Source organism: Mesoplodon mirus (genome assembly GCF_964341445.2).
Source record: "Mesoplodon mirus genome assembly, chromosome: 14".
Lineage (NCBI taxonomy): Eukaryota > Metazoa > Chordata > Mammalia > Artiodactyla > Ziphiidae > Mesoplodon > Mesoplodon mirus.
In genome coordinates this window covers 42,863,954-42,876,602 of record NC_138990.1, presented here as the reverse complement: position 1 = coordinate 42,876,602, position 12,649 = coordinate 42,863,954, and the positions used below count along the sequence as shown (strand labels likewise).

General features: G+C 36.4%; 1 protein-coding gene across 4 annotated transcripts in view; it reads left to right on the top strand.

Annotated features, from left to right (window-relative positions):
* ATAD2B (ATPase family AAA domain containing 2B) overlaps nucleotides 1-12,649 on the top strand; it is a 165,942-nt gene that overhangs the window by 51,916 nt on the left and 101,377 nt on the right. For all 4 annotated transcript variants that reach the window (XM_082642078.1, XM_082642076.1, XM_082642075.1 and 1 more), the window contains exons 9-11: nucleotides 8,451-8,549; nucleotides 10,356-10,467; nucleotides 10,870-10,985. In XM_082642078.1, the coding sequence (XP_082498204.1) occupies nucleotides 8,451-8,549; nucleotides 10,356-10,467; nucleotides 10,870-10,985 (327 nt within the window). The remainder of the gene's footprint in view (nucleotides 1-8,450; nucleotides 8,550-10,355; nucleotides 10,468-10,869; nucleotides 10,986-12,649) is intronic.

Genomic DNA, 12,649 nt, shown 5'->3' with positions numbered 1-12,649 from the left:
TAACAATTATGTTCCCTAAAGCTGTACAGCTCTCTGGTCTCTTAGCAGAGTTGAATCTGAGAGACTCACATTGCTTTCATTGGGTGCATTGATTCAATTAGTTTTTGCTACTTTTAGTTTCCTTTTGCCCTTTCTTTTAGGTATATATACAAAGGAGGCTTTTTGATTTTGAAATATTATTTTGTCTATTATGTTTTCTGAAAAGGTAATATATTCCCCATGGCTCAAAAATAAAATTAAAAAATAAACATGAAAAGCTTTTTTCTAGCCTCAGTAGCCTCTCACTATCCCATAGAAACATTTTTATTGGTTTGTATATCCTTAAAGAATATGTTCATATATATGTATGTATATATGTGCTAATACATATATTGATTGTTATCCCATCTTTTTACACAAAACATACTGTGCACATTGTCCACACCTTGTATTTTTCACTTGATTTATTTTAACTGTCTTTTCATTTTAGTGAAATTTCACATTTATGTTTATAGTTGTATAACATTACTATGTATAATATAGATATACTGTAATTTTTAAATTAGTTTTTTATTGAGAGTCAGGTTGCTTTCAGTCTTTTGCTATTATAAAATACAATATAATGAATACCCTTGCATAATCATCATTTTACATGTGTGCAACTATATTTGTAGGATAATTTCATAGAAGTGGAATCTCTGAGTTAAAGGGAATATGAAATTGTAATTTTTTTTTTTTTTTTTTTTTTTTTTGCGGTTCGTGGGCCTCTCACTGTTGTGGCCTCTCCCGTTGCGGAGCACAGGCTCCAGACGCGCAGGCTCAGTGGCCATGGCTCACGGGCCTAGCCACTCCGCGGCATGTGGGATCTTCCCAGACCAGGGCACGAACCCATATCCTCTGCATTGGCAGGCGGACTCTCAACCACTGCGCCAACAGGGAAGCCCTGAAATTGTAATTTTGATGACCTTCAATGGTATTGAATCAGTTTGCAGTCCACCCAGCAATGTATCAAAGTGCCAATTTTTCCATATTTCTGCCAGCAAAACATGTTTTCAAACTTTTGGATTTTTGCCAGTCTGAGAATTGAAAATGAAATCTTGGTTTATTTTTATATCTCTTATGAGAGTAATTTTTCATATGTTTAAAAGACATTTACTTTTTTTCTGAAATGTCTCTTTGTAAAGTTTGCCTATTTTTTAATAAGTTCTTGCTCTCTTTTTTTGTTTAATAACTATTGCTAATTTTACAAAAATATATGACCATGTGAAGGTTCTTGCTTTTTTATCTGTTTTTAGTAGTTCTTTCTTTATATAGCAGAGAGATCAGTCGTTTGTCACAAATTGCCAGTCGTTTTCCTCAGGTCAGAGTTTGTCTTTTAACTTTGCCTTTGGTTGTCTTTACCAGAAAAAAAAATTTTTTTTATGTCATCAAGTTTATTAGCCTACTAAGGCTTTTAGATTTTGAATCATAGTTAGAAAAGCCTTCCCAAATCCAGAGTTTTAAGGAAGTTCACCTTTGTTTATTTTTATTTTATTTTTTTTTCCATTTAGTATACTGATTTTTTTTTAATTTAATTTTTATTGGAATATAGTTGATTTACAGTGTTGTGTTAGTTTCAGGTGTACAGCAAAGTGAATCAGTTATGCATATACAACCTTTGTTTATTTTTAATGTTTCATTTTTTACTCTTTAATTTTGATCCATTTGAATTTTATCCTTGTGTGAGATTTGTAGTATGGATCCAACTTTTTTCCCAGGTGGAAAATGGGTTGTCCCAACCTCATTTATTCAATAAGTCTATAATTTCTCCATTGATACCAGTTGCCACATTTATTATCAAATTATATATAATGTATAAATATTATATTACATAAAAGATGCCCCTGTCCTTTTTTTACCCCCATTATTCCATTCTTCATTCTTATATTTATTCTCAGGTGGTTATTTCTATATGTGAGAACAGTTAATTTCTGTATATTAATTTTGTACCCCACTTCTTTATTGGGAATGCCTCTAGCATGTCCCCATTAAGATTGATGATTAAGAAATATATTTTGTGGTAATGGTATTATATCTTTGAGGGTTGGTGGTTGTTAATAATCTTGCCATTGGGGCTAATAGGATTTTTTGGGTTTTTTGGTTGTTTTTTTATTGGCCACACTGCGCTGCTTGTGGCATTTTATTATAGTTCCCAACCAGATTTGAACCCAGGCCCTCTGCAGTGAAAGTGCGGAGTCCTAGCCACTGGACCGCCAGGGAATTCCTAGGTTTTGTGTTCCAATTAAGGATTTTGTACCTCAACCAGCTTTTGGGCCATTTTTACTTCAGTGTTGAATCTTAGCTTCTGATGATCTTTTTTCTGTACTTAATTTTTCCTATCAAAGTAATACATAGACTTGGTTCAAATAGCTAGTAGACTAGGTTTAATAAAAGTAATATTCCCGGGCCTCCCTGGTGGCGCAGTGGTTGAGAGTCCGCCTGCCGATGCAGGGGATACGGGTTCGTGCCCCGGTCTGGGAGGATCCCATATGCCGCGGAGCGGCTGGGCCCGTGAGCCATGGCCGCTGGGCCTGCGCATCCGGAGCCTGTGCTCCGCAACGGGAGAGGCCACAACAGTGAGAGGCCCGCATACCGCAAAAAGAAAAAAAAAAAAAAAAAGTAATATTCCCCAACCCACTTTTCCTCACCTTCAATCTTATTGTCATTTAGCAATCAATTTAAACATTTCTGCTTTTGGTTATTTTGATAGCTATTTCCATATACTATATAAATGACATTCTATTTCTTGTCTTTTGATTTCTTCCTCAGCCTTATACAGTTGTAACACTAACCTCAGTTCTCTTTGGTCACAGAAAATTTGAATCATTATACTTGAATCTCCGTTTTTGTTTCATTAACTATAGACAGTATCTTTTGACTCCTCACTTTTAAGATTAGGACCTTAATATCCACTCTCTCCACTTCACTCCTACATTTTTATATTGCCAAGACCGATAACATTTATAGTTTGTTCTGGGACAGTTATTAAGCCTCACTTGATTTATTTCTAGGTTAATTCTAAGAGTTGAAAACCAATGAATAGTTTTTACATTTCTATGAGTAATGACAGTGTTTTTCATCATAGAGCTATATAGAGTGCTAGAGTTAAATATCCTCTGTGGATTTTATTACTATCTCTGGCCACTTAATGGAATTAAGTTTATTCTTTCATTCAACAAGTGTATGTTGTATATCTTCGGTACGCACCAAATATCATTCAAGGCATTGGATATTCAGAAGTTAAAAATGTAAAAATTCCTGTTCTCTTGGAGCTTACGTTCTACCAGAGGGAGATAAACTAATGGATACATAAACATATTGTGTCAGATGGTGACAAATGCTTGGAAAAAGATAGTGGGGTGAAGGGGAACATAGAGTTCAAAGGGATAGGAATGGGGGCGATTGTATCACCTTCTGCACAGCCTACATGTTCCTTCAGGGACAGGAATGTGTGTGGGGCTTCTTGAAGTGATTCATGTAAATGGAGAAAAAGGACCCAATGAGATCTCCTGATAGTCTCAGTAAAGGTGATGATTTCAAGAGTTCTCTTTAAAAAAAAAAAAAAAAAAAAAAAAAATTTATTTATTTATTTATTTATTTATTTATTTATTTATTTATTTAGCTAGCTAGCTAGCTGTGCTGGGTCTTAATTGAGGCATGTGGGATCTTTAGCTGCAGCATGCAGGATTGTAGTTCTGGCATGTAGGATCTAGTTCCCTGACCAGAATTCTGGCCCTCTGCATTGGGAATTCGGAGTCTTAACCAGTGGACCACCAGGGAAGTCCCAATAATTCTCCTTTTTAACATTCAAGTAGTCTCAAGTTTTCCAAGCTTCTGAACATACCAAAGCATTCATATTTTTTTTGTCAGATGACATCTCTCCTAATGTCATCTTTCTGTTCCACTTTGGGGGGATACTGTTTTAGACCTGCAGCAAAGTGACTGCTGTAGGACTTAAGATTGCTTTCATGGTTTGGATCCACCACTTACTAGATCTGATGTCTTTCTCCTTTTTGCTTTACTGTTTCATTTTGCAGGAATATAATCTCAACTAAATTACTCGGAAAGAATGTGTGGAAGTCAACTCTGCATCTTTGAAAATGTCTTTTATTTTCATAATTCCCAGTAGTTTTGTGAGTTAAGAGAATTGTAGATCCAAATAGGTTTCCTCTAAACCCTTAAAGTTCTTGCTTCACCGTACTCCATGACATTGTTGCTGTTGAGAATTCAGTCTGGTTTAATATCTTGTTTCTTTGTAGATGCATATAAATATATATATGTGTGTATATATATATTTTTGTTTGTTTGTTCTTTTTTTTTTTTTTTTTTTTTTTTTGCGGTACGCGGGCCTCTCACTGTTGTGGCCTCTCCCGTTGCGGAGCACAGGCTCCGGACACGCAGGCTCAGTGGCCATGGCTCACGGGCCCAGCCGCTCCGCAGCATGTGGGATCTTCCCGGACCAGGGCACGAACCCGTGTCCCCTGCATCGGCAGGCGGACTCTCAACCACTGCGCCACCAGGGAAGCCCTGTTTGTTCATTTTTTTGAGCCTCTTGCTCTAGGCCCTATTGGTTTGGATATTTTTTTTTTTTCAACTCTGGGATATTTTCTTGTATTATTATTATTATTATTTTTTGCGGTACGTGGGCCTCTCACTGTTGTGGCCTCTCCCGTTGAGGAGCACAGGCTCCGGATGTGCAGGCTCAGTGGCCATGGCTCATGGGCCCAGCCGCTCTGTGGCATGTGGGATCCTCCCGGATCAGGGCACGAACCCGTGTCCCCTGCATTGGCAGGCGGACTCCCAACCACTGCGCCACCAGGGAAGCCCCCTCTTGTATTATTTTTTTGTTACGTTTCTTCTCTTCATTTTTTCCCCTCATCTGCTTAATAACTACTGTTATGTTAGTCCAACATTGGACATTGGTCCTCTGTGGCACTTGCCTTTTCTCTCATTTTTCTTTGTCTTTTTGCGCTCCCCTTTTTTTTTCCTGAGAGATTTTATTCTTGTTATCTTCCATCCTTGCAATTTTATTTAGGCAAATATTTTAAAAAGTTTTTGGATAGCTTTCTTGTTCTCTGATTTTTCATAGCATTCTGTTTTTATTTCATATTATCTTGAGTCTCTTCCATGATATTTTTGGTAAACATTTGTTGTGAAAACACATAATAAAATAAAAAACATAATTAGCTCGCAAATAGTTACATATCCAAAGGACAGTTTCTTATCTAGTAAAAACTATGCTCTAGCCACAAAGGACTGGAATAGCATCACTGATGTCTCACTTAGCTTATTATTATTTTTTTTTGCGGTACACAGTCCTCTCAATGTTGTGGCCTCTTCCGTTGCGGCGCACAGGCTCCAGCCGCTCAGGCTCAGTGGCCATGGCTCACGGGCCCAGCCGCTCCGCGGCATGTGGGATCGTCCCAGACCAGGGCACGAACCCGTGTCCCCTGCATTGGCAGGCAGACTCTCAACCACTGCGCCACCAGGGAAGCCCTCACTTAGCTTTTTTTAAAAAAAAGCTTTATTAAGATCCACATCATATAATTCAGCTTTTTTTTTTTTGGTATATTCACAGATAACTGTGGAACTGTTGCCATAGACAATTTTAAATACTGTTTCATCTGCTTAGCAAGAAACCTGTTCTCTTTAACTCTAACCTTCCTACCACTACTTCTACGCTCTAAGTCCTAAGCAACCACTAATCTACTTTCTTTCCTCATAGGTTTGCCTTTTCTGGGCATTTTGTAAAAATGAGAATATAATATGTGGTCTTTGTGACTGGCTTCTTTCAGTTTACATGTTTTCTAGGTTCATACATGTTGAAGCATTTATCAGTACTTCCTTCCTTTTTATTGTCAAATAATGGTCCAAGGTAGGAATTTGTCACATTTTGTCCATCTACTGATTGGTTGATGGACATTTGAGTTGTTTCCAGCTTTTGGCTTTTATGAATAATGGTGCTATAAAAATTCATGTACAAGTTTTTATGTGAATATATGTGTTTTTTGTTTTTTGTTTTTTGTTTTGGCCACGCTGCATGGCTTGTGGGATCTTAGTTCCCCAACCAGGGATCGAACCTGCCTGCATCCTTGGCAGTGAATGCATGGAGTCTTAACCACTCTACTGCCAGGGAATTCCCGGATATATTTTTGTATTTCTCTTGACTATATACCTCAGGGTAGAATTATCGGGTCATGTGATTACTTTATGCTTAATCATTTAAGAACTGCTTGAATGTTTTCCAAAGTGACTATACCATTTTACATTCTCTCTAGCAGTGTATGGGACTTCCAGTTTTTCACATCCTTCCCAGCGCTTAATATTGTCTGACTCTTTGATTCTAGCTGTCCTAACGAGTATGAAATGTATCTCATTGTGGTTTTTGAATAGCACTTCCCTGATTACTAATGATATGAGGAATCTTTTCATGTGCTTATTAGCCATTTTAAAATTTTCCTTTGAGAACTGTCTCTTTGTGTCTAGTGCCTGTGTAAAAACTGTGTTGTCTTTTTTTTTTTTTTTTTTTGCGATACGCGGGCCTCCCACTGTCGTGGCCTCTCCTGCTGTGGAGCACAGGCTCCAGACGCGCAGGCTCAGCAGCCATGGCTCACGGGCCCAGCCGCTCCGCGGCATGTGGGACCCTCCCAGACTGGGGCACAAACCCGTGTCCCCTGCATCGGCAGGCGGACCCCCAACCACTGCGCCACCAGGGAAGCCCTGTGTTGTCTTTTTATCATTGACTTGTAAGAGCTCTTTATATATTCTAGATTCAAATTCCTTATCAGATATATGATTTGCAAATATTGTATCCTATGAGTTGTTACTTTCTTGATGGTGTTCTTTGAAGCACAAAAGACTTTAATTTGGATGAGGTTCAGTTTATCTTTTTTGTTTTTGTTCGCGTTTTTCATGTCATATCTAAGAATCCATTGCCATATCTGCCGTCATGAAGATTTACTTCTGTGTTTTTTCCTAAGAGTTTATAGTTTTAGCTCTGTGTTTAGGCCTTTGATCCATTTTGACTTACTTTTGTATATGGTGTGGTCCCTTCCCTTTTAAGGTCCAGTCAGTTTTTTGTGGTATTGTTATACATGTTACGTTTATACATTTTACAAACCTAGCAATACATTATTAAAGTTATTTATATAATTCTCTGTTATTTAAAAAAGTTGAGAGAAGAAAGTCAATCAAGTGCATGCTTATAGCTTTTGGATAGTAACCTTTTATTATTCTGGTTCTCTTCATTTGTTTTTGTGCGTTTGAGTTATCATCTGGAATCATTTCTTTAGCCCAATACTTACACTGTTGCTTCTGCCTACCTCATTTCTGCTATTTTCAGATATATTACATTTTTATATATTAGGCTCACACACACACACACACACACACACACACACACATACAGACACACACACACAGGGTAAATAAGAAACTTGGAAACAGGCATTTTCCCGATGGAGAGAAAGAAGTAGGAGAGAGGTTATATATCAAAATTGTGAAGATTGAGTAGGTAGTTATTTCAGCAGTCTTCCTGAAGTTTTGGGAGACATGAAAAACTGATGCAGGATGAAATGAAGGGACTTCTATTAATCAGGAGAAGGAATGTTAGACAGGTTAAAGATCTTAATGAGAGTTGGGGAAAATCTGGGTTTGCTATTATGGTTGGTGGGAATTGCAGTAAAATAGGGATGCACAGGCTGTGGACCATCCTTGAAAGCCAGTTTGAGTTTGAAGTAAATTAATTTACAATGATTCCATTTTGTATGATTACCATAGGTATCATAGAGATGTCATCAAGTATATTAATAATGAAACATTTATTGTGTTACTTTTCCTCGAGGATGATTTTAGCTTGATACATTATCTACTTATTCCATAGTAGTTCTGATTGTAAACTATTTCTTTGCTTATTTCATCAAAAATACTTTATACATTTTATAAGAAATTCAAACAGGATATAAGTCTTAAATGGAAAGCAGAAACCCTTGTCTCTCTGTAAACCAATATATTATTTTCTTTAGTATCTGGACTGTTTTCTGATTATTTGGGAAAGGGAAAATAAGAAGAGAAAAAGATAAACTTTTCTAATAAGAGTTTGATGTTATTTATCAATCAGTGATAGACATTCCCTAAATTTGGATGCAAATTCAATTTGTTGCTTGATGCCTTTATGAACGACCCTATTTAAAACATTATAGCCTCCCTCTCCTCCTCCTCCTGTTTTTGTTTTTTATCTGTAGAACTTACCATATTTTTACTTCATCAGATGTAAATTGCATGAGTATAGGGATCTTAATAAATATTTGCCAAATGAATGAGTGACCGTGTATATTTTCTCCTGAGCTAGTAGTAGCTATGATGCTCAGAATGTGTTTTTAAAAGCCCTTTGCTGCTGTAATGATTTTAAGGATTTTACTCTCTTTAAATAGGAGAAAGAAGCATGCCATTCATAGTAGTGACACAACTTCTTCTGATGAAGAACGCTTTGAAAGAAGGAAATCAAAGAGCATGGCAAGAGCAAGAAATAGGTTAGTAAAGTTTTAATTGTTATTTCCACGATAGAAAAAAGGAATAACAGTTTAAACTTTTTGAATATGATTCTTACCTGTACTAGCATTTTGCTAACAGTGATACTTAACACATATTTTAGTCTAGAGTAATACACTGACTTGGTATTTACTTAGTAATTTTTAGAGTAGAAATCTAACCTTGGGAAACTTCCCATAAATTACTTGCTTTGTAAGTACTCAATAAAATAGTGTGTGGGAAGGTAAAAAAAGAGCCAGGGGAAGAGGCCAACCTCTTGGACAGTCTCTTTTTCAGTACCTCTCCTCTAATCCAAATCCACTTAATGAGGTTGATTTTAGATGCTTATAATGATTATAGCACTCAAGAGTAAGATTTGGTTTTTAATAGAATTATTTCAGGAGCCCTTGGGTTTTGTTGGAAAACCTGTTTTAGCTTTGGTTTAATGAGTGCTTCTGGTGATCTTTGCTTAACTAGAGTAAATGACTCGTTGCTACATGGCTCACTAAAATCTTGAGAGTTTCCAGTGCGGGAGAGAATCAGTATTTTGTCTAGTAAGTTATTAAAGCATCAAATTATAATTTATTATTTAAAATTTAAGTTAATTTTCTAGCTTATATTTATAATACTAAAGGTACATTTTATTTAGAAATTCTACGTTTAGGAAAGCATTTTTGTAATTTGGCATTATATATCTATTGTAGAAATACCAAGTTTTCAGTTAGCTGGTCTTGGCAACAAGTTTGGGTTGGTGTAGATTGTATGCTAAAAAGAGTTCCACATGTGGATGATGGAAAGAAAATGTAAGAGAAAAATCTAAGTTTAAATAAAAGAATTTAATGCCTCTTTAAACTGAACTATTCTGTTACCTGCTTTGGAAATAGATTTTTAAAGTAAGTTAGGATTCAGAAATGTCAGTGAAAGTACATTCATTGTAGAAGCTATACTTTTTTTAGGCTATTGATGTCATCTTTTGGTGTTTATGCAATGTTAAAAGAGGAAGTAGATTATATTTTCTTAGGGGTAATTACATTAATATCGTATAGGATTTTAAGTAGCTAAAAATGTATTTTAAGGTAGTTACACAAACGATAATGCTTAGTTTTCAAAATAGGGTCTAAAATTGGTTTCCCTTGAATAAAACGGAGGGAAATTTATTTCTTCAATCATGTAAACTGAGTATACATACCCACATAATATCTGAGGATAAATTTAAATGTTATAATAAAGCTTGAGTTCATTTAATGCCATATATTATATTATAGTATTTATAGTAGGTCTTTTTATTTTACGCTTATATAATGTGGAATATCAGGTTTGTTAAGTTTTCTAATTTAGACTAGATTGGGTTTTTTGGACAAAGAGATTCATGATCTTATTTGCTTTCTCTAGTGAATAAATTTATTTCTGGCCTGTTGAAAAGAATTTAGGAAAAGTAGTTTAAAAATATGAAATCTCGGGCCTCCCTGGTGGCGCAGTGGTTGAGAGTCCGCCTGCCGATGCAGGGGATGCGGGTTCGTGCCCCGGTCTGGGAGGATCCCATATGCCGCGGAGCGGCTGGGCCCGTGAGCCATGGCCGCTGGGCCTGCGCATCCGGAGCCTGTGCTCCGCAACGGGAGAGGCCACAACAGTGAGGGGCCCGCATACCGCAAAAAGAAAAAAAAAAAAAAATATGAAATCTCTTGTCATTTTCTGGGTTATGAGAAAAGGGAGGATGATGAAAATGTGTCAACAAAGATTTAAACTTGCTTATGACATTAAGAATATGAAACTTTAATGCTATCTACTTGAATGTTTATGAATTTCAGATGTTTGCCTATGAACTTAAGAGCAGAAGATTTAGCTAGTGGTATTCTCCGAGAACGTGTCAAAGTGGGTGCAAGCTTGGCTGATGTTGATCCAATGAGCATTGATAAATCAGTAAGTTTTGTAAATGTTTTTCTATAAATAGTTTTTTTTTTTTAAGTTTATTACTTGTTTCTAACACAACACACAATAAAAGTAGAAGATCACCATTGTTAGTGGGGGTTTTTTTTTGTTGTTCTTTTGTCGCGTGGCATGCGAGATCTTAGTTCCCCAACCAGGGATTGAACCCGTGCCCCCTGCAGTGGAACCGCAGAGTCCTAACTACTGGACCTACAGGGAATTCCCCAAAGTATAGTTTTTTGAACTCTGTTTAACTTTATATATGAACTTTATGTTTAAACTTCAGTTCCTGCTGAAGGCATATATTTTGGAATCATAAGATTATCTCATAAATTAAAAAGAAATCTATAAACGGTTAAAATTATTTTGTAATAAACTTTTCCACTTCTTTCCAAGGTGCGGTTTGATAGCATAGGTGGATTGAGCCATCATATTCATGCACTTAAGGAAATGGTAGTATTCCCACTTTTATATCCAGAAATTTTTGAAAAATTTAAAATTCAGCCTCCAAGGTGAGTAATGTCCTAGATGTTTATTATTTTTATTACTGTTAATTTATCAAATTTCAATTAGTAGGTGATTATAAATCTAAATATTACTTATAAATATTTCATATGTATTTGATGTGTCTAGCAATGAGAATTAGGAATGAAATTTTATTATTTAGGGCTCAAAAGCTGTGGTACTAAGTGTGTTCTTTTTTTTTTTTTTTTTTTTCTTTTGTGGTACACGGGCCTCTCACTGTTGTGGCCTCTCCCGTTGCGGAGCACAGGCTCCGGATGCGCAGGCTCAGCGGCCATGGCTCACGGGCCCAGCCGCTCCGCGGCATATGGGATCCTCCCGGACCGGGGCACGAACCCATATCCCCTGCATCGGCAGGCGGACTCTCAACCACTGCGCCACCAGGGAGGCCCCTAAGTGTGTTCTTGAAGTTTATATTTCAGCATTTAAGAGTCAGACACAGGATGAGATTCTTTATGCAGGCCTTGAATTTACAAGTGGATTGCCTAAGTGGATTTTCCTTAATTTGGTCTCCTAATAGCATTCAGTTTGATACGGTATACTGGTTAGTCTTTGAAAGCACAGTTTCAGCAAAGTGTTTCTTTGACTCGTTGATGTGGTATTTTTGAAATGGTAAGCTTGATAGTTTATTTTTATGATCAGATTAATTGTGTTTGATCATGAGGTGGTTAGCTAGTTAACTATTAGGAAAGGCTGAGAAATTATGTCAAAGGAAATTGGGCAGAATAAAATATTTTGAAGATGTGCATATAGACTTAAACTGCGAAATATTCCTTTTTATTTCTAATTTATTATTCATGTGTCTCTAATTTATTATTCATGTGTTTAAGGATGCAGAAAATCTTGTTAAAGAGTCATCTTCTATTTGAGTGGGTTAAGAGTTGGCCTGTAATTATGCAGTGGCTTTTAGAAATCATAGTAGCAATTTATTTACGTCTTATATGATATAACTTGAATTATTATTATTATTATTTTTTTTTGAGGTACGCGTGCCTCTCACTGCTGTGGCCTCTCCCGTTGCGGAGCGCAGGCTCCGGACGCGCAGGCCTAGCGGACATGGCTCACGGGCCTAGCTGCTCTGTGGCATGTGGGATCTTCCCGGACCGGGGCACGAACCCCGTGTCCCCTGCATTGGCAGGTGGACTCTCCACCACTGTGCCACCAGGGAAGCCCGATATAACTTGAATTTTAAAAATAATTGTTATTTTTTTCAAAGCCATTAAAGTAGTATAGCCTTGGGAGAAACTTTAAAAAATGGAGTTATAAACAAAAAGTATTATAAGCAGAAAGTAATCCTACTCCTTAGGGATGAACAGCTTTCTTTTATATATGTATGCATATATTAAGTTTATATTTTGCCTGTATTATGCACATTTAAACATTTAATATAAATGAGATTATTCAATAATGCCCTTATGTAACTTTATTTTTTTACAGTGTATTATAGACACCTTTCCATATCAATAAATAATGTGTGTATTATTCTTTTTGACATCATACTAGTGTTTAAATTGCAGATATAGTGGTGTATTTATCTGTCCCTTGTTAGTAGATAGCATTTAGGTTTTTTAAAAAAAATCTATCTTTATCACTTTCTTTTGATTATTTCTACATGATATAATCTAAAATGTGAAATTTCTGGGTCCTAGGGAAA